The sequence below is a fragment of the Geotrypetes seraphini genome, chromosome 3, assembly GCF_902459505.1.
Source record: "Geotrypetes seraphini chromosome 3, aGeoSer1.1, whole genome shotgun sequence".
In the NCBI taxonomy this organism is placed as follows: Eukaryota; Metazoa; Chordata; class Amphibia; order Gymnophiona; family Dermophiidae; genus Geotrypetes; species Geotrypetes seraphini.
In genome coordinates, this window is record NC_047086.1 from 221669630 (window position 1) to 221692774 (window position 23145).

The following is a 23145-nucleotide window of genomic DNA, read 5'->3' on the forward strand; positions in this document are numbered from 1 at the left end:
GAACAGCTGGTATATAAAAAGGTGTTTCCATGCATCGACCAAAAGTCTGATTCAAAAGCTTATGAAGTGGAAGCTTATGAGACTCTACCGGAGGTTGAGGAGATGCATGACTTCTAGATACTCCTTAGAGTATTTTGAGCCAGTATCCAATTGAAGATTCAAGTCCACAGCCATCTGACAAAGGAAAGACGAGAAAGATAGCTGATATGCCAATGCTTTGCCTCGAGAAGGACTCGAGGACGTCGAGGTAGTCCGAGTCGAGGATGAAGCTTCGGCATCAAAGGAACCTGGTGATTTGGACGAGGCAATTGAAACCAGAATATCCTCGAGGTCTGGCATCGGAGACCTCGAACGACGCGTTGGTGGTCTGGTCGAGGTTGGAGTAGATCGAGGCTTAGAGGAAGATGGTCTGTCTTGAGAAGACGAACTATGCCTGTATGATGCCTCGAGGAAGGCCTTGAATGTCAATGAGAACTGTGTTTGGAACCAGATCTCGAGGATCGGGGAGACTTCGCCTCTGAGACGAGAGCAGCCGATGCCATCGGATGAATAGGACTAGAGGCTGTAGATCGAAACTCCAGAGACTTGGTGGAGGAACCTCGATGCACTCCCAAAGACTCTGCTCCTTGTATAGAGTGTGAGGATTCCCGTCGAGGCACTCGCAAAGAATCTACTCCTTGCTTTACGTGCTTGGATGCCAGACTAGACACTCACAGAGACTCTGCTCCCTGCAAAGAGTGTGTAAGTTCAGACTGGGGCAAAGGAAGCGGCTTGCGGGAGTCTGCTGAATGCCCAGGCTGGATAAGAGGAAGTAGTTGGGTCCCATGTTAGCAAGGTACTGAATAAACTGCTTCTCTAACATGGTCTGGAAAGAAGCCGGCAAGGATGGATCTGCGTCTGAAACCGGACCACCTGCTTTGGCTGCAGGTTCCTTCGAGGTAGTGCGAGTGTGCTTTGACCTGGGAGTCTTAGACACTTTAATCACCACCAGCGGAACCGATTGCTGAGCTATCTGACCTGAGGAAACAGGGGAAGATACTGCAGATGACGTCGAAGCAAGAGCCGCTGCAAATGACGAAGGTCTGATGAGGCTCGAGGTGGAAGCAATAGGTGCAGAAGGAGCCTCGGTGGGAGTCGAGGCCGAAGACGCCTTCGAAGTCGAGGGATCAGTAGAAGACTCCATCTCGAACAGTTTGTCCACTAAAATGCTTGAATGCACGAGGCTGAAATGTTTGGCAAGGCAGGCACGATCTAGGATGATGTTTCGCCCAAGGCACTTGAGGCAGCGTCCATGAGGGTCCGTAAGAGAGATCGCGTGCTGACACTTGCTACACCTCTTTAAGCCGTGGCAGGCCGGGAAATAAAAGGAAAAATAACCGCCGCAAAATCGAAGCCCTCGGGCTGTGGCCGAGCGGCCTTTACCAGAAAATGAACGGAAGAAGAAAAAAATTTAATTTTTTTTTTTTACTAAAAATAAAAGAAATAAACTAAAAACAGCGATTCGTGAGGAAAAAAACACAAACCGCGGTTGAGAGAAGGCACAAAGGAACGAAGTTAAATGCAGAGAGTCAAAAATGAACTTCTTGGCTCCGTGGAAAACTGAGAACCCTGTGCTGGGTGGGAAGGCACTCGCGCATGTGCGGTGCGGGTGACTCGAAACTTCGAGTTTCTTCAAGCAAGTCTGCTTGTGAGGCGTCCGCATCCAGGCTCCATCGATGACGTCACCCATATGTGAGAATACCTGCCTGCTTGTCCTGGGATAAGAATTCTTTTGCGAAAACCTAGGCCTAGAATTATAGGAAGAACTGTACGAAGGCGGAAAGGAAGACTTACGAGGCTGATACCTCTTGACATCCCAGAAACGATTTCCTGGCAGACAATGCCATCAACGGGGCTTTAGGTTTATCTTCCGGCAACCGCTGTGTTTTGGTATCCTCAAAATCCTTCACCAATTTATCTAGATCATCCCCGAATAACAAGCGACCCCTAAAAGGAAGCCTCACGTGTCTAAGCTTGGAAGCCGCATCCGCTGCCCAATGACGGAGCCACAAGGAACATCGAGAAACAACAGACAGAGCCATTTGTTTCACCGAAGCCCTAATAATATCATAGAGGGCATCCGCCATATAAGCTAGACCCGTTTCCACATCCGCAAAATCGGATGGCACAGGCACCCTGGTCTCCATCATCTTATCTGCCATACCTTGAACCCAATGTAGGCGAGCCCGTGCCGCATAAGAACTGCACACTGCCACTTGCAAGGTAACCGCTGCTACATCAAAGGACAGCTTGAGAGAAGATTCTATCCTGAATGTCTTTGAGAGCTATATCTCCCTCAACTGGCAAGGTAGTCTTCTTGGTAACCGCAGGCGCCAAAGCATCCACTCTGGGGTTCTTAAATCTGTCAAGCTCGTCCTGAGAGACGGGATACAACTGGCGCATAGCCTTCGCCACCCTTAGACCAGCCTATGGCATTCCAAATGCCAAAGACCATTCCTCTAACTTTTGCAGATCCTTTTTCATATTTTCCACTCCCTCTTCGGTGTCTACTCTGTTACAAATCTTGGTATCATCTGCAAAAAGGCACACTTTTCCTTCTAACCCTTAAGCAATGTCACTCACAAATATATTGAACAGGATCTGCCCCAGCATCGAACCTGAGGGACTCCACTACTCACCTTTCCTTCCTCCGAGCGACTTTCATTAACCACCACCCTCTGGTGTCTGTCCGACAGTCAGTTTTTAACCCAGTTCAACACTTTGGGTCCTAATCAGCCTTTCAAGTTTGTTCAACAGCCTCCTATGAGGAACCGTATCAAAGGCTTTGCTGAAATCTAAGTAAATTACATCTAGCATATGTCTCTGGTCACCCAATCAAAATATTCAATCAGGTTCGTTTGGCACGATTTACCTTTTGTAAAGCCATGTTGCCTCGGATCCTGTAACCCACTAGATTCAAGGAAGTACATTATCCTTTCTTTCAGCAACACGTCCATTATTTTTCCAACAACTGAAGTGAGGCTCACCAGCCTGTAGTTTCCTGCTTCATCCCTGTGACCACTTTTGTGAATAGGGACCACATCCACTCTCCTCCAATCCCCAGGAACCACTCCTGTCTCCAGAGATTTGTTGAACAAGTCTTTAATAGGACTCACCAGAACCTCTCTGAGCTCCCTTAGTTTCCTGGGATGGATCCCTTCTGGTCCCATTTGACCACTTTGTAGGCTGGCTGAGGATGAAGTGGGGAAGTGGGGAAATAGGACAGGGATTATAGAAATCGCAGAAAAAAATGTCAATGCAGGTGCAAAATGAAGAGCAAGTGAAGAAGGATAGTGACGATGAGAAATCGGGTAGAGGACCAGTTTTCTACACTGGCCCAGGTCCAGTGGACTAGCAGAGGAGGTGGGCAACCACATATCCACGACCTGTGGCCAGTTTGGTCATTTTAGTAGTGAATGTCGGCAGAATAGGGGACTTAGTATGACATGGGGCACACATTGTGGATGAGCAGGTCCAACTAGAGTCAGGGATGAGGTTATGGGCAATGCAACAATCAAATATTTACTCATAGTCAGCTGCAGTTTTGGGACTCTGAAACCTTTGTAAAGGAAGGGGGTGAATGGTTACAATGACTATTCCAGAAACAATTTATATCTTTGCGGGTCTCACACACTTTGGTTGGCAACCCAAACTTAGGTGCCTTAGTAAATAATAGAAAAATCAACAAAAATCTCAAATGTTGCACCAAGATACTTGAAAGATACAAACAAGAGCAGCTAAGCCATTAAACCAAACCCAGGACAACCTCACTGTACACAAAAAGTACCCCACAGTTTCAAAAAAGTTAACAATGAAAAAATAATGTATAGTTAATTAATATGTGAAATGTGCGTCTCCTGGCTTTCTCTTCTTTCGATCTTTAGTGGTCCGCGCTCCAGCTGCTTTGATGGGTGCGAAGAGATTATCTGTAGCCTCACCATTGCAATCTCTCTATGCCTTTGAACCTGCGTGGGATAAATCCCTACTTAGCGGCTGGTTACTTCATGATATTACTTAGGTGGGTGACCTTTATGATGCAGGAGTGTTAAAATCCTTTCAGCAATTGTGTTCTCTGTACTCTCTAACCTCATCTGATTTTTATATCTATTTGCAAGTGCGACACTTCTTATTCTTATCCCCTGTTAAAGGTTGGTTGAGGTTACCTCTTTCAAACTGTTATTATACAGTTCTAATAAAAGAAAACTTATAACTAGGTGCTATACCAATGGTCTCTAATTCAAACCCTTTGCAGGGCCACATTTTGGATTTGTAGGTACTTGGAGGGCCTCAGAAAAAATAGTTAATGTCTTATTAAAGAAATGACAATTTTGCATGAGGTAAAACTCTTTATCCCAGGACAAGCAGGCAGCATATTCTCTACATGTGAGTGACGTCATCCATGGAGCCCCGACGCGGACAGCTTTTCAAGTAAACTTGATTGAAGATTTCAAGTTTGCTGGTGCTGCACCACGTATGTTTGTGCCTTCCTGCTCCACTAGAGAGCGCATCCCCTCCTCATGGTCTTCAGTTCTTAGTTTTCCGCGGAGCCAGAAAGCCCTGTCTCTCTTCTCTGCGTTCTTCTAAGTGCCTTTCTAGCACCGCGGCTTCTTTATTTTGTTCGGGAGTCGCTGTGCGTTTGTTGATTGATCGTGTATTTTCTTTGTTTAAAAAAAAAAAATGGACTTTTTGTTGAGTTTCTGCTGGTTTTCCACCAGCAGGCCCTTCTTGGGCCTCAGCCATGCTGCTAGGCCTCGTTTGGCTGCAGCTGTGTTTTCTTCTTCCCTGGCCTCTCTCTGGGCTCATCTCGTGTGAGCAGAATGGCCGGGAATCAGGCTGACGTAGCATCGATCCCCGGTAAGTCTTTCTTTGTTTCTAGGTGTGTTACCTCGGTAACGCCACCGGCTGAGTCTCACGCATTCCAGGCATCGAGTGCAATCGTGCCAGCCTCTACGAGACCTTCGAAGCGTGCCTCCTTTCATGGGAATACTCCTCGAGGTTGCCCTCTATGGAGCGCACTGCTGCACCTTCATTACCAGTTTCATTGGTACGGTGCCAACTTCCGACCCTCGACGGACTTCGGTGTGCCTCGACGTCGACTGGGGCTTCGTGCCTCGACGTCGACTGGGGCTTCGTGCCTCGACGTCAACTGAGGCCTTGTGCCTCGACGTCGACTTGAGGCCTTGTGCCTCGACGTCGACTTGAGGCCTTGTGCCTCGACGTCGACTTGAGGCTTGGTGCCTCGACGTTGACTGAGGCCTGGTGCTTCGACGTCGACTGAAGCTTTGTGTCTTGGTGTCTCGACGTTGACTGATGCTTTGTACCTTCGACGTCGGCTGCGGCCGTGTGCTCCGCGTCGCCTATGGCTTGTGCTTCGACGTCGCCTGAGGCTTGTGCCTCGACGTCGCCTGAAGCTGGGGGCCTCGTCGTCAGCTGGAGCTCTGTGCCTCGCCGTCGACCGGGGCTTTTATGACTTGACGTCGTCTGCGGCTTTGTGCCCCTTGGTTGACTGTGGCCTTGTGCCTCGACTGAGGCTTGGTGCCCCAACATCGCTGGGGGCTTTATACCTCGACGTTGGCTGAGGCTTTGGGCCTCGGCGTCGACTGCGGTATTGTGCCCCGGTATCGACGGGGGCTTAGTGCCTCGACGTCGCCTGGGGCTCTGTGCCTCGACGCCTCCGGCTCCTGTTCGAGAGGGTTCCCCGCTTTCTCTTCGGTTCATTCCGGGCAGACGTTGCCGGAATCTTGTAGTACGGAATTTGGTCTCCTGGAGGAGACTCTCTCCCTGCTCCGGCTCTATTGCTCCCGCCATGCGTCGTCTCGCTTGGCGCAGAGTATGGCTTGGGATCCAAACCTCCAGGATCGTCTCGCCACTTTTACTTGCGTGAGTACTGCGCTTCTTGAGTCCTCTCTTGTGGTGGCCACTAACCGCCTCTCAGAATGCGACCGGTCCTTCGCCTATCTGGATGCCTTAAGCTGAATCCCTTCTGCCTTGGCGGTTTGGACTCCCTCTCCGGAGGGGCCCTCCGGATACCTTTCCTGTGTTCTCTCGGCCTCCTTCGCAGCGGCCGCAATAGCTGCAGCAGTGCCGGGTTACGGTCCAGCTGCCGGCTTCGGCGACTCCTGGCTGTCTTTTTGACTATTCTCGCATAGCCTCTGGGCTGTTCTCCTTCTGGAGATTCCTCCCCTCCCTTCGGGAGTGGTGTCTCCTTCGTGTCTACGCACAGGGGGTATAGCCTCGCCTCTGTCGGTTGGGCGTTCCCATCATCCCATCTGTGTCTGGTCCTGGCCCTTCGTGACCTGCACTAGTTTCTAGTCCGGGAACGGTTCAGCGCCTCTGTCCGCCCCAGTCTCGGGAGTCCGTCGGGGCGGACCTGAACCCAGTTTGTCTGCGCTCCTTCTTGTCTCGGCCTCAGGGGGAGGCCCTTGTTCATTTATGCCGGAAGGTGGCCCCTCTGGCCTCGGTCCGCCTCCGGTCTTTTCTGCCTCTGCCTCGGCAGGCCGCCCGTCTGCGCCTGAGTCAGCTGGTGTCTCAGTGGTCTTCAGTCTCGGCCGAGCGGATGATAATCCTTTTGGGACCATGGGTCTCCACGGTTCATGTACCGCCGTTCGCCTGGTTTCATATTTGTGTTCCCCACTGGACCCGAGTGTCTCAGTGGTGGCAGGATCGTGATCCTGCTTCCCAGCAAATTGCGGTGCCTCCCTCCTTGAAATGCTTGCTTCGTTGGTGGGCCACCTCTTCGTACCCCCGCATCAGAAGGTTCTGATGATGGACTCCTCTGCACAGGCTTAGGGGCGCACCTCGACGGCCTTCGGACTCAGGGTCTTTGGTCGAGTGCGGACCGTCGCTGCCGCATCAACCTGTTGGAGCTCCGGGCCATTTAGAATGCCGTGGTGGATTTTCGTTCTTGGTTGCAGGATTGCGGGGTCCTGGTGCGTACAGACATCCAGGTGGCGATGTATTCTGTGACCAAGCCAGGGGGTACAGGTTCCCTGTCACTTTGCAGGGAAGCCCTTCGTCATTGGCAGGGGGCGTTACACCACAACCTCTTTCTTCGGGCGGTGTATTTCCAGGGCGAGCAGCATTGTCTAGTGGACACGTTGAGTCTCCTTTTTCGGCCGCATGAATGATCGCTCCATTCTCAGACTCTGCGGCAGGTGGTTGTTCGGTGGGGAACTCCACAGGTAGTTCTGTTCACTTCGTCCCTCACTCACTGGTTGCCTCGATACTGCTCGAGGATATTCTCCCGGGTTCGCCTCGAGGCGGATGCTTTCCTTCTCGATTGGACGGGCAGGTTCCTCTATGCGTTCCCTCCCTTTCCTCTGATTCTCAGGTCTTTGGTACACCTCCTGTCGGTCTGCGCCACCATGATCTTTATGGCTCCTCTGTGACCCCGGCAGCCGTGGTTCTCCCTGCTCCTCCAGCTCAGTGTCAGGGAGCCTCTGCTTCTACCTGTGTTTCCTTCTCTGCTGTCTCAGTGTTGAGGTTTTTTGTTGCATCCCAATCTGCAGTCTCTACACTTATCAGCTTGGTTCCTCGCCACGTGCCTCCCTCCTTCTGTTTCTCTCAGTCGGTGGGGATGTTCTCGAAGCCTCGCGAAATAGCTCCACTCGGCAATGCTATTCCCAGAAATGGTCCAGATTTACTGCGTGGTGTGCTGAGCACTGCATGGATCCGCTCTCTGCCTCCTTGCCTTCAGTGCTGGATTATCTGTTCCACTTGTCTCGGTCTGGTCTCAAATCGACATCTATTTGAGTCCACCTCTGTGCGATTGCTGCCTTTCATCGGCCGCTTGATGGGAAGCTGCTCTCCGTCTATCCGACGGTTTCCCGCTTTATGAAGAGTCTCTTCAATGTTCATCCTCCGCTCCAGCCCCCTCCGGTGGTTTGGGATCTTAGTGTGGTCCTGGTTCAATTGGTGAAACCTCCATTTGAATCCATTGATAAGGCTCATCTGAAGTACTTTACTTGGAAGGTGGTGTTCCTGGTAGTTCTCACGTCTGTTCGCAGAGTCAGTGAGCTGCAAGCTCTGGTTGCGGACCCGTCTTTTCTGTATTTCATCATGACACAGTGATCCTGCGTACTCATCCTAAGTTCTTGCCCAAGGTGGTTTCGGACTTTCATCTCAATCATTCCATTGTTCTTCCGGTCTTTTTTTCGAAGCCCCACTCGCCTCCTGGCGAGGGGCGCTTCACACTCTTGATTGTATGAGGGCGTTAGCCTTTTGTCTGCATCCTACTGAGCCTCATTGGATGGCTCCTCAACTGTTCATCTCTTTTGATCCTCGTCGGTTGGGTCGCCCTTTTTCCAAGCGCACCTAATCCAACTGGTTGGCTGCTTGTATTTCTGCTACGCTCAGGCTGGTCTCTCGCTGCAAGATCGGGTCATGGGGCATTATGTCCGAGTGATGGCTGCGTCTGTCGTTTTCCTCAGAGCCATGCCTATTGAGGAGCTCTGCAAGGCTGCCACTTGGTCTTCGGTTCATACCTTCACCTCTCACTACTGTTTGGACGTTTTTCCAGGCGCGACGGCCAGTTTGGCCAGTCGGGGTTGCGTAATCTGTTTTCATAATTGCCAACTTTCCCTCCGTTCCTTTTTGGTTAGCTTGGAGGTCACCCACATGTAGAGAATATGCTGCCTGCTTGTCCTGGGATAAAGCACAGTTACTTACCGTAACAGGTGTTATCTAGGGACAGCAGGCAGATATTCTCGCAACCCTCCCACCTCCCCCGAGGTTGGCTTCTTTGCTAGCTATCTGAACTGAAGACCATGAGGAGGGGATGTGCCCTCTAGTGGAGCAGGAAGGCACACACATGCGTGGTGCAGCACCAGCAAACTTGAAATCTTCAATCAAGTTTGCTTGAAAAGCTGTCCGTGTCGGGGCTCCGTGGATGACGTCACCCACATGTAGAGAATATCTGCCTGCTGTCCCTGGATAACACCTGTTACGGTAAGTAACTGTGCTTTATAGTTTATAAATCTTTCCTTTTGGCTAAGTCTTAATAATAATATTTTAATTTATAGCTAAAGAGACATATGATCAAAAAACTATTATAATCTTTTGTTAATTCAAAAAATGACAAATGTGGTAAGTAAAGCATTGGCATTTTAAATACTGAGTACAGTACACCAGGTTACCTTTTCTGACCAGAAGCTTGGGCAAGCTTCTCTGACACCAAGAGCTCCTTTTACAAAGCCGCACTAGTGGTTTTATCGCACGCACCGGGTTAGCGCACACTAGCCGGAAATCTACCGCCTGTTTAAAAGGAGGCAGTAGCAGCTTGCGTGTGCGGCAATTTAGCACACGCTACTCCACACGTTATGGCCCTAGCGTGGCTTTGTAAAAGGAATCCCAAGTTATCAATATTAGGATCAATATCCTTAGAACATGCAACTTTCAAAACTGAAAACAAATGGGCATCACTTAACTTGTTCCTTTGAAGAGATTTCACTTGGTTAATTTTTGAAAATAATTGTTCACATGAATGTGCTTCCAAACACTGACAGAACCCGTATAGCTAGGTTGTGAATGTTTTTATATTTATCCTTCGAAACAAACTGATAGAATTCTGTAAGATTGCAACTGCCAAATTTTTCTTTTAGCAGAGAATCACACTGAAAAATCTATTAATTCTAGTTGAAGTTCTTCAGATGCATTATCAACACTACAAGAAAATGGTGACATGAATATGTTAAAAATGTTTTCTATATTCCTGAAGCATTCAAACCGCCTGTCAAAGTCTTCCTTTAACACACTAATTTTTTTTTAGAAAACTCGTAATTGCAGACTTCAAAGTTGGGAAGTGAGCAAGATTTCCCACTTTAAGTTGAACTTCCCAAAGCTGTAGTTTGCGCACAAATGCCTTAATATTGCCAATCAGATCAGTGACCAACTTATTTTGGCCTTGCAGTTTGACATTCAAGTCATTCAAGTAGCCAGTTATGTCTGTGCTGAATGCCAGATCACGTAACAATTTTGTATCATCAAAGAGTGAAGCATCTTGGTTTTTACTTTCAAGGAACATCTTTATTTCATCTCTCAAATCCCAAAATCGTTAGAATACTCTTCCACAGCTAAACCATCTTATTTGAAAGTGATACAGAATTTCACTATGCTCACAGCCAATTTCTTTTATAAAAGTGTTGAACTGTCTGTGGTGCAAGCTTTTCAAGAGTATATAGTTAATAATTTTTATTTCATGCTTCAAAATGTCAACTTTTAAAACACGGCCACAAAATGCACCTTGATGCATGATGCAGTAGAAATGTACAAATGGAATAACTGACCCTTCATCAATACATTTTCTTTTATCTTTCCTACAACACCGTTTTTACCACTTGCCATGGCAGGTGCACCATCAGTAACCAACGATGCTAGCTTCAACCAAGACAATTTTTCTTCCTTAAACATTACTTTAATTTTGTTAAAAATGTTAGCTTTCCTAATATCATGCATTGGTATTAGCAGGAGGAGTTCCTCTGTTATTGTAAGGTTCTCATCTATGCCGCAAATAAAAATGGATAGCTGTGCAACATCAGTTAAGTCTGTGCTCTCGTCAATTGCAAGTGAAAAATAAAGGAATCTTACTGCAAACTGGAAATGCTGTTGCAAGACATGGAAACTCAAGTTTCTTCCCTGCTCCAGAAAAATGGAGATATGAAGATAGGTCTCCTAAAACACAGAAATTTTAGGATTTTGGGGGTGGGGGGGACCTAGGGCTAACTTCCAGACCTCTTAAAATCCTAAATTGGAGATCCCTCCCAAATTGATCTCACAGGCTGTTGTCAGCCCGTTTATTCACTGTGCAATACTGTGTGCTGAGAGTTGCAAGATGGAAGCTGAAACAGCTTACAGGGAGATCCTCTGCCTCACAAGCCTTGAAAACTGGACTGTCGGTCTTCTGACTGCCTCTTGGGCCCAACGTTCCAGCCAGAGACCTCCACCTCACTTGGAAATACAGCACACATGAACAGGTAGAGGAACAGAGTTGGTCTCAATCTTGGATATACCATCACAGAGCCACGCCGCCTGTGCTCAAATCCACTAGCGGACGAACCTGATGTGAGCAATGCTCCCAAGGGAATGGTCCCTGAGCCCCGATCTGAGAATGCAGGCTAGCCAGGTGGGAACACTGGAGAGCAGCCAATTCCATGGAAGTGAACTTTGCAGTAAAGTCTTTCGCCCCAATTTCAGCACCGAATCCCTACTGACCTCCCTAATCTCCAAGGTTCAATAACTTCACTCCCGTAACAAGTTCGCCGTCCTCCTGCAATTCGATCTTTCTGCCGCTTTCGACGTTGTTCACCACGATATTCTAATCTACCAACTCTCCGAGATTGGCATCACCTCTATAGTCCTTGAATGGTTCTCAAAATTCCTCCGCTACCGATCCTACATTGTCAATAGGAATGGCACCTCATCCTCCCCCTGGATACCAATCTGCGGAGTCCCGCAAGGCTCACCTCTATCCCCTATCCTCTTCAACATTTATATGACCTCTCTTAAAACTCCTCCATCTATCCCCCCTTGAAACAATCTACACCTATGCTGATGACATCCTCGTCCTTCTCGAGACCGACTCGAACCTCACTAATCTTTCAGAGAACATATCCTCTTGTAACCTCCAATCCTGGGCCCATACCGTCCAAATGAAATTGAATGAATCCAAAACAAAACTACTCTGGCTTGGCCCAAATTTAGTTCAGCTACCCACCTCAATCCCTTTGTCCTCTGGCTCCACTCTGCAGCTCGAATTCTCCAGCAAGGTCCTGGGCGTCATCATTGACTCTACACTGTCCTTCAATGATCACCTCAACTCCCTGGCAAAAAAATGCTACTTCAGCCTACACATGCTGAGGAAAGTAAGATCCTGTTTCCACCAAAAACATTTCGCCGTTCTCGTCCAATCCATCATCCTCTCCAGACTGGACTACTGCAATTCTATCTTCATAAGCCTAACTAAGAAAAACCTCCTCAGACTCCAACGGATCCAAAACGCCGCGGCCAAGCTTATCTTTGCAAAAAGTAAATTTGATCACGTCTCACCGCTCCTCTCCAAGCTTCATTGGCTCCCGATAACTTCCAGAGTTCATTTCAAATGCATCTGCCTAACCTTCAAGATCCTCCATGGCATCCTTCCTCCATTAATCCCACTTTCTTGGAATTCCTCAAATCTTAATACCACCAGGCCTACCCATAAATCGAAGTTATCCTTCCCCTCATTAAAAGGCATTTCCCACCCAGGAAACCTGGGGACTTCCCTCTCCTTCAGACTTATCGAGCTTTGGAACAACCTTATCTCCCCCCTTCAAAACCTGAGTGCTCTCCAACCCTTCCGTAAACAGCTAAAAACCTGGCTTTTCTCTAAAACCTAATACTCCCCCCTCTTCTGACTTCCTAGTCCTCTAATATTCTCCTCTCCTCTGATCTTCATCTAGCCCTTCCTTGGAGTTCCTTTCTCATCACAATTCCTGTAAACCGTGCCGAGCTCCACAACAATGGAGATGGTGCGGTATACAAACCCAAGGTTTAGTTTAGTTTAAAGTCTGCAATCTCCCACAGCTAGAGCTGTCCTCACAGGGAACTTCTGTAGCATAACATGTGAAGTTACAAATATACTAAAGTTAGATAAAGAAACAAACAAGAGCAGAAAAGACTAGCTCCTACTGTCTTGATTGTAGGAAGACAATTGGATGTTAGAAGGCAGTCCTAAGGTAAGAGGGGGGGGGGGGGGTCAAAAATACGTAAATGAAGCTTCCTACAAGAGATCTCATGAGATGAGATTGACTACCCACTTGTCCAGGAATAGAGTGGGTTTGTACAAAAAATCCCATTGGTCCCTTTGTACTTCCTGGAGATAGGAACAAAGGCTTCTATAACATTATCCTGAACACAAAGGGATGTATTAACATCCCCCCACTTTAATCAAGCTGTGATGCCAAGCAGCGCAAGCTAAATGCTTAGAGGAATAGAATGGGTGGCTCGGCATTTAGCTCACGTTGCTCGACAGCACAGCTTGATAAAAAGGGGGAGGGGGTAAGGAACATAGACCCTGCACTGAAGACTGGGCCCACACAGGAATGATACCTCATGAAAATTTGTTGAGAGGTACAAGTTGTTGAATCTTAGGTATCTGGAGTTCGGCTACAGAAAACAGGATGATCCCTTTCTGGTTACAGTCAAGTGTCAGGTATCTCCTTTTAATGTATAACCTATCTGCAGGGGATAGGAAAGAACCCACATGTTCTTAACATATTCAAGTAGACTAACAAGACCATCAATATTTGTTACTCAAATTAGTCCAGTCAGAGCAAAGGACAATCCAGCCCAGTGTCCAGTTTCCACAGTAACCGATCCACGTCACAAGTACCTGGCAGAAACCCAAATAATAGCTACTATATGAACTACTATATTTTGCTTTATTTATCTTTTATTTCTTAACAACTCTGCCTACAGTGTTCAGCTTGTCCTATCTCCCAGTAGCTTTCAAGCGGAACCGAGTGATCCGATAGTTAGATTGCCCCTTACCTTCACTTTCCATCACTTCTGCTTGCAGTTTTTTGTCTGTGAAGGGATCTTTGTGCTTCAAATTTGTGAAGCCGAAGAACGTCATGGAGGATATCTGTGTGGCAGGGGCACTGAGCCCTCTTGACTTCGCCGCAACCTGCAGTACTGAACCAACTGAAAGCCAGCAAGTAGTTTATGCCGTTGTCATGAGAACCTCAAGAGTAAGCCAATCAGCGTGTAGCTCAGAGTAAGACGTGTCCGACCCCCATCCCAATGAGGCATCACAATTTCACAATTACTTTTACACGCTGCCTGCAAGACACGTAATATCCAGTCAGACTCCGTACTGCAAGTTTAGACAGGACTAACACCGTCGCTATAAACAACATCTCCGCTTAACCGCCACTCACTCACTACCCTTCCTTGCCATTCCGTCCACCTAGTTTCACAGGAAGTGACGTTCGTCGAAGGTTCGCTCCGTCCTACGTTTCGCGCCGTACGTGTTTTGCGTGCGTAGGCGCGTACGTCTACGTGCGTGCCGTGCTGCCGAGCTATGGAGGCGAGCCGCTGGTATTTCAGTCGGGAACAGCTCGCGAAAAGTCCTTCTCGTCGCGCGGGTCTTGACCCAGATAAGGAACTCTCGTACCGGCAGCAAGCTGCTAATCTGTTGCAGGATATGGGCCAACGTCTTAACGTGTATCCGTGTGTTAGGAAGGGGAATGAGGCTTGGGCCTAGTCGGGCCTAGGCCTACTGCCTAGCGCCAGGCCTGTTGTACTCCAAAAGCTGCGATCTGGTGTGTGCGGAAATGCATATAAACGCTGCTATTATGTTGCTTATGTATATATTCCGGCTCCATAGTGTGCATAACTTTGTATTTATATGTACATACTTTCACGTGCGTTTTTTCAGATGGGTGGCTCTGGATAGGTAAAAATATAGAAACGAAAACATAAAGAAGGTGAATCTTTTTAAATGCATTTTTAAATTAGCTTTCGAAGGTAATCATTCTTCAGAAATAAGCAAATGTTGACAAATATCACTATATGTAAGCCAGTGGTCTCAAACTCGCGGCCTGGGGGCCACATGCGACCCGCCAGGTACTATTTTGAGGCCCTCGGTATGTTTATCATAATCACAAAATTAAAATAAAACAGTTTCTTGATCATATGTCTCTATAGCTATAAATTGCAAATTATTATTAAGACTTAGCCAAAAGAAAAGATTTATAAACTATAAAGAGTTTTACCTCATGCAAAATTGTCATTTCTTTAATAAGACATTAACTATTTTTTCTGACACCCTCCAAATACCTACAAATCCAAAATGTGGCCCTGCAAAGGGTTTGAGTTTGAGACCACTGATATAAGTGAAACAAACAAGTAATCAATCCTATGGCAGCCTCATGAGAGCAAAGGGGTGGATATCCAAATCATGTATTATAATGTAATAATTTATTGGTCCAAGTTAGCTATATGATTTACTGTACTATACAGATCACTTTACCTTTTCTGTGATCTAAAATATGATAAAATATTGAAAGAGACTTGGGGTAGTTATAGTAAATTGCTGCATAGAGAAGTCCATTGGAAGAGCATACTACAGTCGACTCCACCTAAGTGCATGTCGGTTAAGCGCTCGCTTCAGTTATCCACAGCCTACCACCATGGTCCTGTTTTTTTTACATTAAAGTCAATGGATGTAAACTGGATATTTGCAATTCTGATAAGCACACAATCCGCTTATGCGCACTGATGTCATAGGTCCCACCTGTATTCTTTCACCTAAAGTTCACTCCAGTTAAAAGCAATCATGTAGATGAGCCATGTGTTTCAGAACAGCAGTCTAGGCCTGGCCATGTGTTTGAACTTTCGGAACTGCATCATGGCGTCGTGGACAAAAATCATTCTTTGGCTGAACGTGTCCACATGCTGATATCAGATGCTGCTTAGACGTTATTACAGTATTTGTTATTACATAATTTGGAAGTGCCTGTCCCCTGAGAGTGGTGTTCTCCAGGTCCTTCTGCAGTTGCACATGTATGGTCTCCTAATTAAAGCTATAGAGACCTATACACCACTTTCAAACGTAGCGAAGCTGTTGGCTTCAAGGTGCCTGCCTGTTGAATATGAAAGCAACAAAAAACAAGGGATAATCGCAAACTTCAAACGTGATTACAGGTCACTCGTCCTAAGATATGTGATGGCAGTGATCGATGCAAGCACGGAATCCTGCCCCCGAGCTGCTGATATTGTGAGAAAAATGACAGTACTCAATTCTCTTCACATGGTACTCCGATTAAGCGCACGCTCTGTTTAAGTGCATGTGGCAAACCGGTTTGAAGGGCTTGCACTTAAGCGGGGTCGACTGTACACATTAAGTATCAATTTTGTTACTGTCCTACTTAAAAAATGTGAACATATACGTTAGGACTTAAAGAATGTTCATTCACTGGATTGGATTTATTACATTTGATATACCACTTGTACTAGAATATTAAGCTGTTTACAATGCTGCAAACAAGAGTTATATTATAACATCCTATTAACTGAAGGTGCAGGAACTAGAACTATCGATCCTCTTGAACAATGGGTGTGAGTGAGTGACATGGATATGTTTATGTAGTCCAGAGTACGAGAAAAAAGAAAAAAAGGGGTATGGAAGCTAATTCTCAAGTCTGCATTGGGTGCATTTTCATAAAGGTCCATAGTGTTGTTGAAATAGTGCTATTTTCAGTTGCTTACGAACAGTGTATGTAGTAAGACAAGCTTTAGCAAAATCCTGCTGAAAAGGAGGTCCAAAGGGCCGATCCTGCTTAGGAAAAGGATCTCTTTCTGGTTAAGTCTAGTTTGATGTCCCTAAATCCTGGCTACTAAAATGGTATGTGCTCTTCATCATAAGGCATATGGGGACAGACTTAAAGATCTCAATCTGTATACTTTGAAGGAAAGGCGGAAGAGGGGAGATATGATAGAGACGTTTAAATACCTACGTAATGTAAATGTGCATGAGTCGAGTCTTTTTAATTTGAAAGGAAACTCTGCAATGAGAGGGCATAGGATGAAGTTAAGAGGTGATAGGCTCCAGCGTAATCTGCGGAAATACTTTTTTACGGAAAGGGTGGTAGATGCGTGGAACAATCTCCCAGAAGAGGTGGTGGAGACAGAGACTGTGTCTGAATTCAAGAGGGCCTGGGATAGGCATATGGGATCTCTCAGATAGAGAAAGAGATAATGGTTACTGCGGATGGGCAGACTACATGGGCCATTTGGCCTTTATCTGCCATCATGTTTTTCTATGTTTGTAATTTTTGACAAAGTGAAAAATCGATCCACTTGTACCCGTTCTACTCCACTCAGGGTTTTGTAGACTTCAGTCATATCTCCCCTCAGCTGTCTCTTTTCCAAGCTGAAGAGCCCTAACCTTTTTAGTCTTTCCTCATACAAGTGGAGTTCCATCCCCTTTATCATCTTGGTCACTCTTCTTTGAACCTTTTCTAGCGCAGCTATATCTTTCTTGAGATAAAGGAGACCAGAATTGAACACAGTATGCCAAATTGGCTTTGCTTAGGTCCAGAAACAGTGTGTTGCAATAGTCAAGGCAACTGGTGATGAAGGCATAAGTTTAAACTTGGTAAGAATCACTGTGGTCAAAACTGCTGTCCTAAGTCATATTTTTTGGACTTTCAGCTACATAACATAGAAAATGACGGCGGAAAAGGGCCACGGCCCATCAAGTCTGCCCACTCTAATGACCCACCCCCCTAAATTCTTCCCCTAAGAGATCCCACATGCCTATCCCATTTTTTCTTAAAATCTGGCACGCTGCTGGCCTCAATTACCTGCAGTGGAAGATCATTCCAATGATCAACCACCCTTTCGGTGAAGAAATACTTCCTGGTGTTGCCATGAAATTTCCCGCCCCTGATTTTCAGCGGATGCCCTTTTGTGGTTGTGGGTCCTTTAAGAAAAAAGATATCATCTTCCACCTCAAAACAGCCCATGATATATTTGAACGTCTCAATCATGTCTCCCCCCTCTCTCTACGTTCCTCGAGTGAGTATAGCTGCAAATTACTCAGTCTTTCCTCATACGAGAGATCCTTGAGTCCTGAGAACATCCTGGTGGCCATTCGCTGAACCGATTCAGCTCTCAGCACATCCTTTTGGTAATGTGGCCTCCAGAATTGTACACAATATTCCAGATGAGGTCTCACCATGGATCTGTACAACGGCATTATGACTTCGGGCTTCCGGCTGACAAAACTTCTACAGATAACCTTCCACTAGGCAATAGTCTCTGATTAGTGGAATCCCAAGACTAGCTTTCACAGTTTCCTTTGTTATATATATTTTTTCTTGTATATATTTACAAAACGATTATCAAATGTTTTAATGAAGTGCTTAAGACAGTGTTTTCATCAGTATTATATTCAGTAGTTTAAGGACTAACTGACGGGTGCTGCTGTTTGTGAGAAAATCAGGTATTAATTGTTAATTTAGCAGAGAACTGTGTAAGCATTGATTATAGATGCATTGGTATTGTTGTAGAATTTGTTTAATTGTACACCACTTTTCTCCATGGACAAGCAGTATAAGTCAGCCCCACTTTTGGTGATGTCATCTACGTTCCCAATTCGGAATTGCTCTCCCAGAGCTCTGGTGAGGCTTTTGGGAGCCTCATCTGAGCATGTGCAGGTAGCCCTATATATACCTGTGCTGTCCCTCACTAATCCAGTTTAGTTCATCCGCCCTTCCCAAACAGACGGATCACAGCTCTCCATTCAAAAAAACCCCCAAAAAACCCCAGAAAGAAAGAAAAGAAGAAGAATGGCAGAAAACGAAAAGCCTGCAGGAAAACCGTGTTTCAAGAAGTGCATGGACTGCAAACGAAAAATGAGGTGTGTCCATTGCCTAGGAGAAGCACACCTCATGGCAGCCTGCCCTCAGTGCTTAAAAATGTTTCCGAGGGCTAGAAGAAATCGGCTCCAAAAGCTGCACACCATGGGGGAAGACCAGCGAAGGAAAAAAAAAAATATGCAGCCAAAAAGCAGCCTCTGCTTACCTACTGCCTCAGGAAGCCCAGCAAGAACAGAGCAGACTGCTCCTGAAACTTTCCGACTTCATGATAGCCTCCCCGATGGCTGCTCCATGGCCCGGGGCAGAGCACAGAAGTGCAGACAGTGGCAGAAACGGCCGAGGGACTCCTATCCCCTCCGCTGGCCATCCCAGCTGCACCAATTCGGGACTGCTCCAATTCAAATTGAAGCCATGCGGCCTGCAGCCCCGATATTCAAGCTGCCTCGATCTCATCCCAGGATGATATCAGTGCACTGGGCCCCGCCCCCTTAAAGGCACAGACACAGCAAAAAGCAAGCCTGGATACAGACAGTGCCTTTGCAAACATGGATCAGAACTCTGCCCACCTAAAGGGACAGGACAATGTGCCTCACAGGAGCCAACACACCAGAACCTGTAAGGAGGGAACATGAAGGAGACAGAACATCTTCCTCCCCCTCATCATCATCATCGTCAGCAGCCTCACCAAGACGGCGGAGGCGCAGAAGGTCGAAAGATCGCGGGAGCAGGGGCAGACCCCATCAGCCGGCTGACCACCCACGTACATCGGCTGCAGATCCCAGCATCCAGCCGCGCCAATTGACCACCCCTGCCGATCACGGACAATTGTTCAACTTTTTCAACAGATTCATCGCACAGCAACTCTCCGGGCAAAGGGTGCAGAGCAAAAGCCCAGCACCGAATGCAGAGCAGACACTGCAACCACCGGCAACATGGAGGCAGGGAGCAGAGACAGCCGCGTCACACTCTCCGGCCACAGACAGCTATGCCTCCGAATGCAGTAGGTGCTACCAGCAAAGCTATGCTTCAACACGGGGTAGCCCACATACATCAACAACCCAAGGCACCCCAGACACAGAGCCCGCGTCTGGGACAGCACAGTCCGACACGCTGGCGGAGGACCTCACTTATCCAAAGTTCCTCCAGAAGATAACTTCCAAGCTGGCACTCACCCCATTACAGGAGCTAGAGGCGACAGAAGAAGCAGCGGGACTGCTGAAATACCTAAAGGTGCAAAAGGCCATAGTCGCACTACCAGCTCACAGAATGCTACTAGATTGCCAGGACCAGATCTGGAAAACCCCACGGTCAGGCCCGGCCGTGTCCAGGAGGCTAGACCAAAAAATACCAGATCAGCGAGGCACTGGGCTTTGACAAACCACAGCTCCCTCACCAGTCCATCATAGTAGAAAGTGCCCTTAAGAAAGCTAAGAGCAATGACCATTCGGGCAAAGAACACATGACCCTGGACGCTACCGCCAAAAAGGTCCACCATGGCTCCATACTGAATGCCAAAACTGACTCTCACCTGTTCCACCTTACCCTGTACAATGATGCCCTCCGGAGGAAAATAGAGGAAACCCTAGACACGCTACACCCTGAGGGAAAAGCCTGCATAGCCCCCATATTACAGGATTTGGAGGAATGCAGAAAACACATGATAAAAGCGACTTTTGACGCATTTGAAACATCTGACTGCACGGCCGGAGTGGCCATAGCATCCAGACGCCTGGCATGGCTGCAGGCATCGGGCCTACGTGAGGACACCCATGAGCGTATCGCAGATGCACCCTGCTCAGGGGAGAACTTATTCAGAGATAAAGTCACGGAAACAGTGGACACAATGAAAACCAATTGTACAACTCTCCAAACTCTCTCCTCAGATGGCTTCGTAAAAACCCCAGTACCAAGGCGGCATAGCACCAACCACTATTGCCGACAAAATAACACCGTAAGGACTTCGAGGGCCAAGCCGGCATAGCACCAACCACTATTGCTGACAAAATAACACTGTAAGGACTTCGACAACCAGACAAGAGGGCCGTCCCACAGACAGAAAGCACAACCCTGCAGCGCCCCTTACCAGCAAAGGCAGCGCCAGAGGGAGCGAAAACAGCAGAAGCCAGTTACTTCCACCACCGCAAAAGCCGGGCCTATCTTTTGACTCATCAACAAGGCCCTCCACCCCTGTTGGGGGCCACCTCTCCGTATTCAACAAAGCCTGGGAGAAGATAACAAAAGAAAAATGGGTGCTACAAATCATAAAAAAGGGATACCGCATCACACACACCCGCCAGCCAACCCACCAAAGAACTCATCCTCAGAGAAATCAAAGCTCTCCTTCAAGCAAGAGCAATAGAACCAGTACCTAAATCACAGCACAACCAAGGGTTCTACTCCCATTATTTTCTCATCCCCAAAAAGACAGGGTTCAGACCCATCCTAGACCTATGAGGCCTAAACAAGTATGTAACCAAGGAGAAATTTCGTATGCACTCCTTAGGAACAATCCTACCACTAATTCAAAAGGACGACTGGCTGGCTTCACTGGACCTCCAAGATGCGTATTCACACATCCCTATGCACTCCTCCCAAAGAAAGTTTCTGCGGTTCAGGACCCTAACCCAGTACTTTCAATACAGGGTCCTGCCCCTTTGGACTCTCCTCTGCACCGAGAGTCTTCACAAAATGTGTCGCGGTAGCAGCGGCACACCTCCGCAAGAGCACCATATGCGTGTTCACTTACCTGGATGACTGGTTGCTGGTGGGTCCATCAGCCTGGAAAACGACAACAGCAGTCAATACAACGATGTCACTCCCTGGGGTTCCTCATAAACACCAAAAAATCCATGCTACAACCAGCATAATCAATAGAATTAATTGGGGCAAGGATCTGCACGCCCCTGAATGCAGCTTTTCTGCCCCACTCAAGGGGACAAGCAATACAAAAACCGGTTCAGCAAATATCAGAGACACACACAGTCACAGCAAGAACAATACTACGCCTCCTGGGCCATCAAGCAGCCTCCATGCATGTTGTCCCACTCGCCAAACTCCACATGCGACCCCTTCAGTGGTTCCTCAGAAAGAATTGGAACCAACACACACAGCCTCTGTCTCACAGAGTCACAATGGATCAGAAAATCCGCAACAACCTCAAGTGATGGACACAACAACAGAATTTGTACATGGGCAAGCTTTTCCAGCAGCCACAACACTAACTAACACTCACCACAGATGCCTCAAAACAGGGGTGGGGAGCCCACCTCCTCCATCTGAGAACCAAGGACCCCCTGGTCACCTTCTGAGGCCAAACACATCAACCCGCTAGAACTCAGGGCAATTGGGAATGCCCTACAAGCCTTTGCTCCCTGGATCTCCAACAGAGACAATCAGGTGGCAATGTTCTATATCAACAAGCAGGGAGGCACGGGCTCACTCACCCTCTGCAGGGAAGCCCAGAAAATCTGGACATTTGCTTTATCAACCAATACTCTCATCCATGCCACCTATCTCCCGAGCCTGAACAATGCCCTGGCAGACAGCCTCAGCAGAAAGCTGGACCCCCACGAATGGTCCCTCCATCCGGAGGTAGCCCAGGATTTCTTCCACAAATGGAGCCTCTCAACAAGGGACCTCCTCGCCGCAGAGGACAACAAGAAGTGCCCTCAATTCTGCTCCAAAAGACCGGCACAATACAGTCAAACCAGAGACGCTTTCTCCATACACTGGGGGGAACTCCTGCTCTACACTTTTCCCTTCATACCACTCATCAACAGAGCGCTACAGAAGATCAGGCAGGAGGCAGCCACAGTGATCTTCATTGCGCCCTACTGGCCGAGACAGGTGTGGTTCCCCTGCCTATACCAGATGTCGGCACAGCCGCCAATCAGTCTACCGCTGCGACCGGACCTCATCACCCAGGACCAGGGACAAACTCTGCATCCCAGATTGAAAACACTAACATTGACAGCATGGATGCTGAAAAGCTAATCCTGGACCCTTTCCACATGTCAACCGGGGTGACTGAGGTACTGCTAGCAGCCAGACGCCCGGCAACTAGGAAATCATACAGGCTCAAGTGGAAAAGATTCCACATATGGTGTGTCTCGAAAGGAGAAGATCCACTCACCTGCCAGGTCCCAGCAGTACTCCAATACTTACTTGACTTATCGACAGCAGGCCTGAAAACATCCTCCATAAGGGTCCACTTGAGTGCTATATCAGCGTTCCACAACCGCATCGAGGACAGGACCCTAGCCACACACCCACTAGTGTCCAAATTCATGAAAGAGCTTATAAACCTGCACCCACCGCCAGCATGGGACCTGGGCATCATCCTCCGCAGGGTAACAGCGCACCCCTTCGAGCCATTGGAGGACGCGCCAATCAAATTCATCACCTGGAAAGTAGTCTTGCTCATTGCCATCACATCAGCAAGGTGCATCAGCGAGCTACAGGCCCTGGTGACATACCCACCAGACACACAGATCCTTCATGATCACGCAATTGCTGAAAACTCACCCAAAGTTCCTACCTAAGGAAGTCTCACCTTTCCATGTAAACCAATCGATAGTGCTCCCCTCCTGCCAGGGACCACATACCAACAGCACGGAACAACTCCTACACACCTTGGACTGCACCCGTGCACTTCGCCTATACATTCAACGAACGCAACCCTGTTGAAAGGCAGTACAACTATTCATCTCCTTTGACCCCAATAAGCCAGGAACACCAGTGGGAAACG

General features: G+C 47.7%; 2 protein-coding genes across 3 annotated transcripts in view; one reads left to right on the forward strand and one right to left on the reverse strand.

Moving 5' to 3' along the window:
* Nucleotides 1-14007, reverse strand: part of TEX49 (testis expressed 49) — a 53577-nt gene extending 39570 nt beyond the window's left edge. For both annotated transcript variants that reach the window (XM_033936362.1, XM_033936361.1), the window contains exon 1: nt 13564-14007. In XM_033936362.1, the coding sequence (XP_033792253.1) occupies nt 13564-13648 (85 nt within the window). In that variant the 5' untranslated portion in view covers nt 13649-14007. The remainder of the gene's footprint in view (nt 1-13563) is intronic.
* Nucleotides 14008-14076: 69 nt separating this feature from the next.
* The window catches only part of CCNT1 (cyclin T1), a 60502-nt gene continuing 51433 nt past the window's right edge, over nt 14077-23145 (forward strand). The window contains exon 1 of the mRNA XM_033936359.1: nt 14077-14238. Within this exon, the coding sequence (XP_033792250.1) occupies nt 14096-14238 (143 nt within the window). The 5' untranslated portion in view covers nt 14077-14095. The remainder of the gene's footprint in view (nt 14239-23145) is intronic.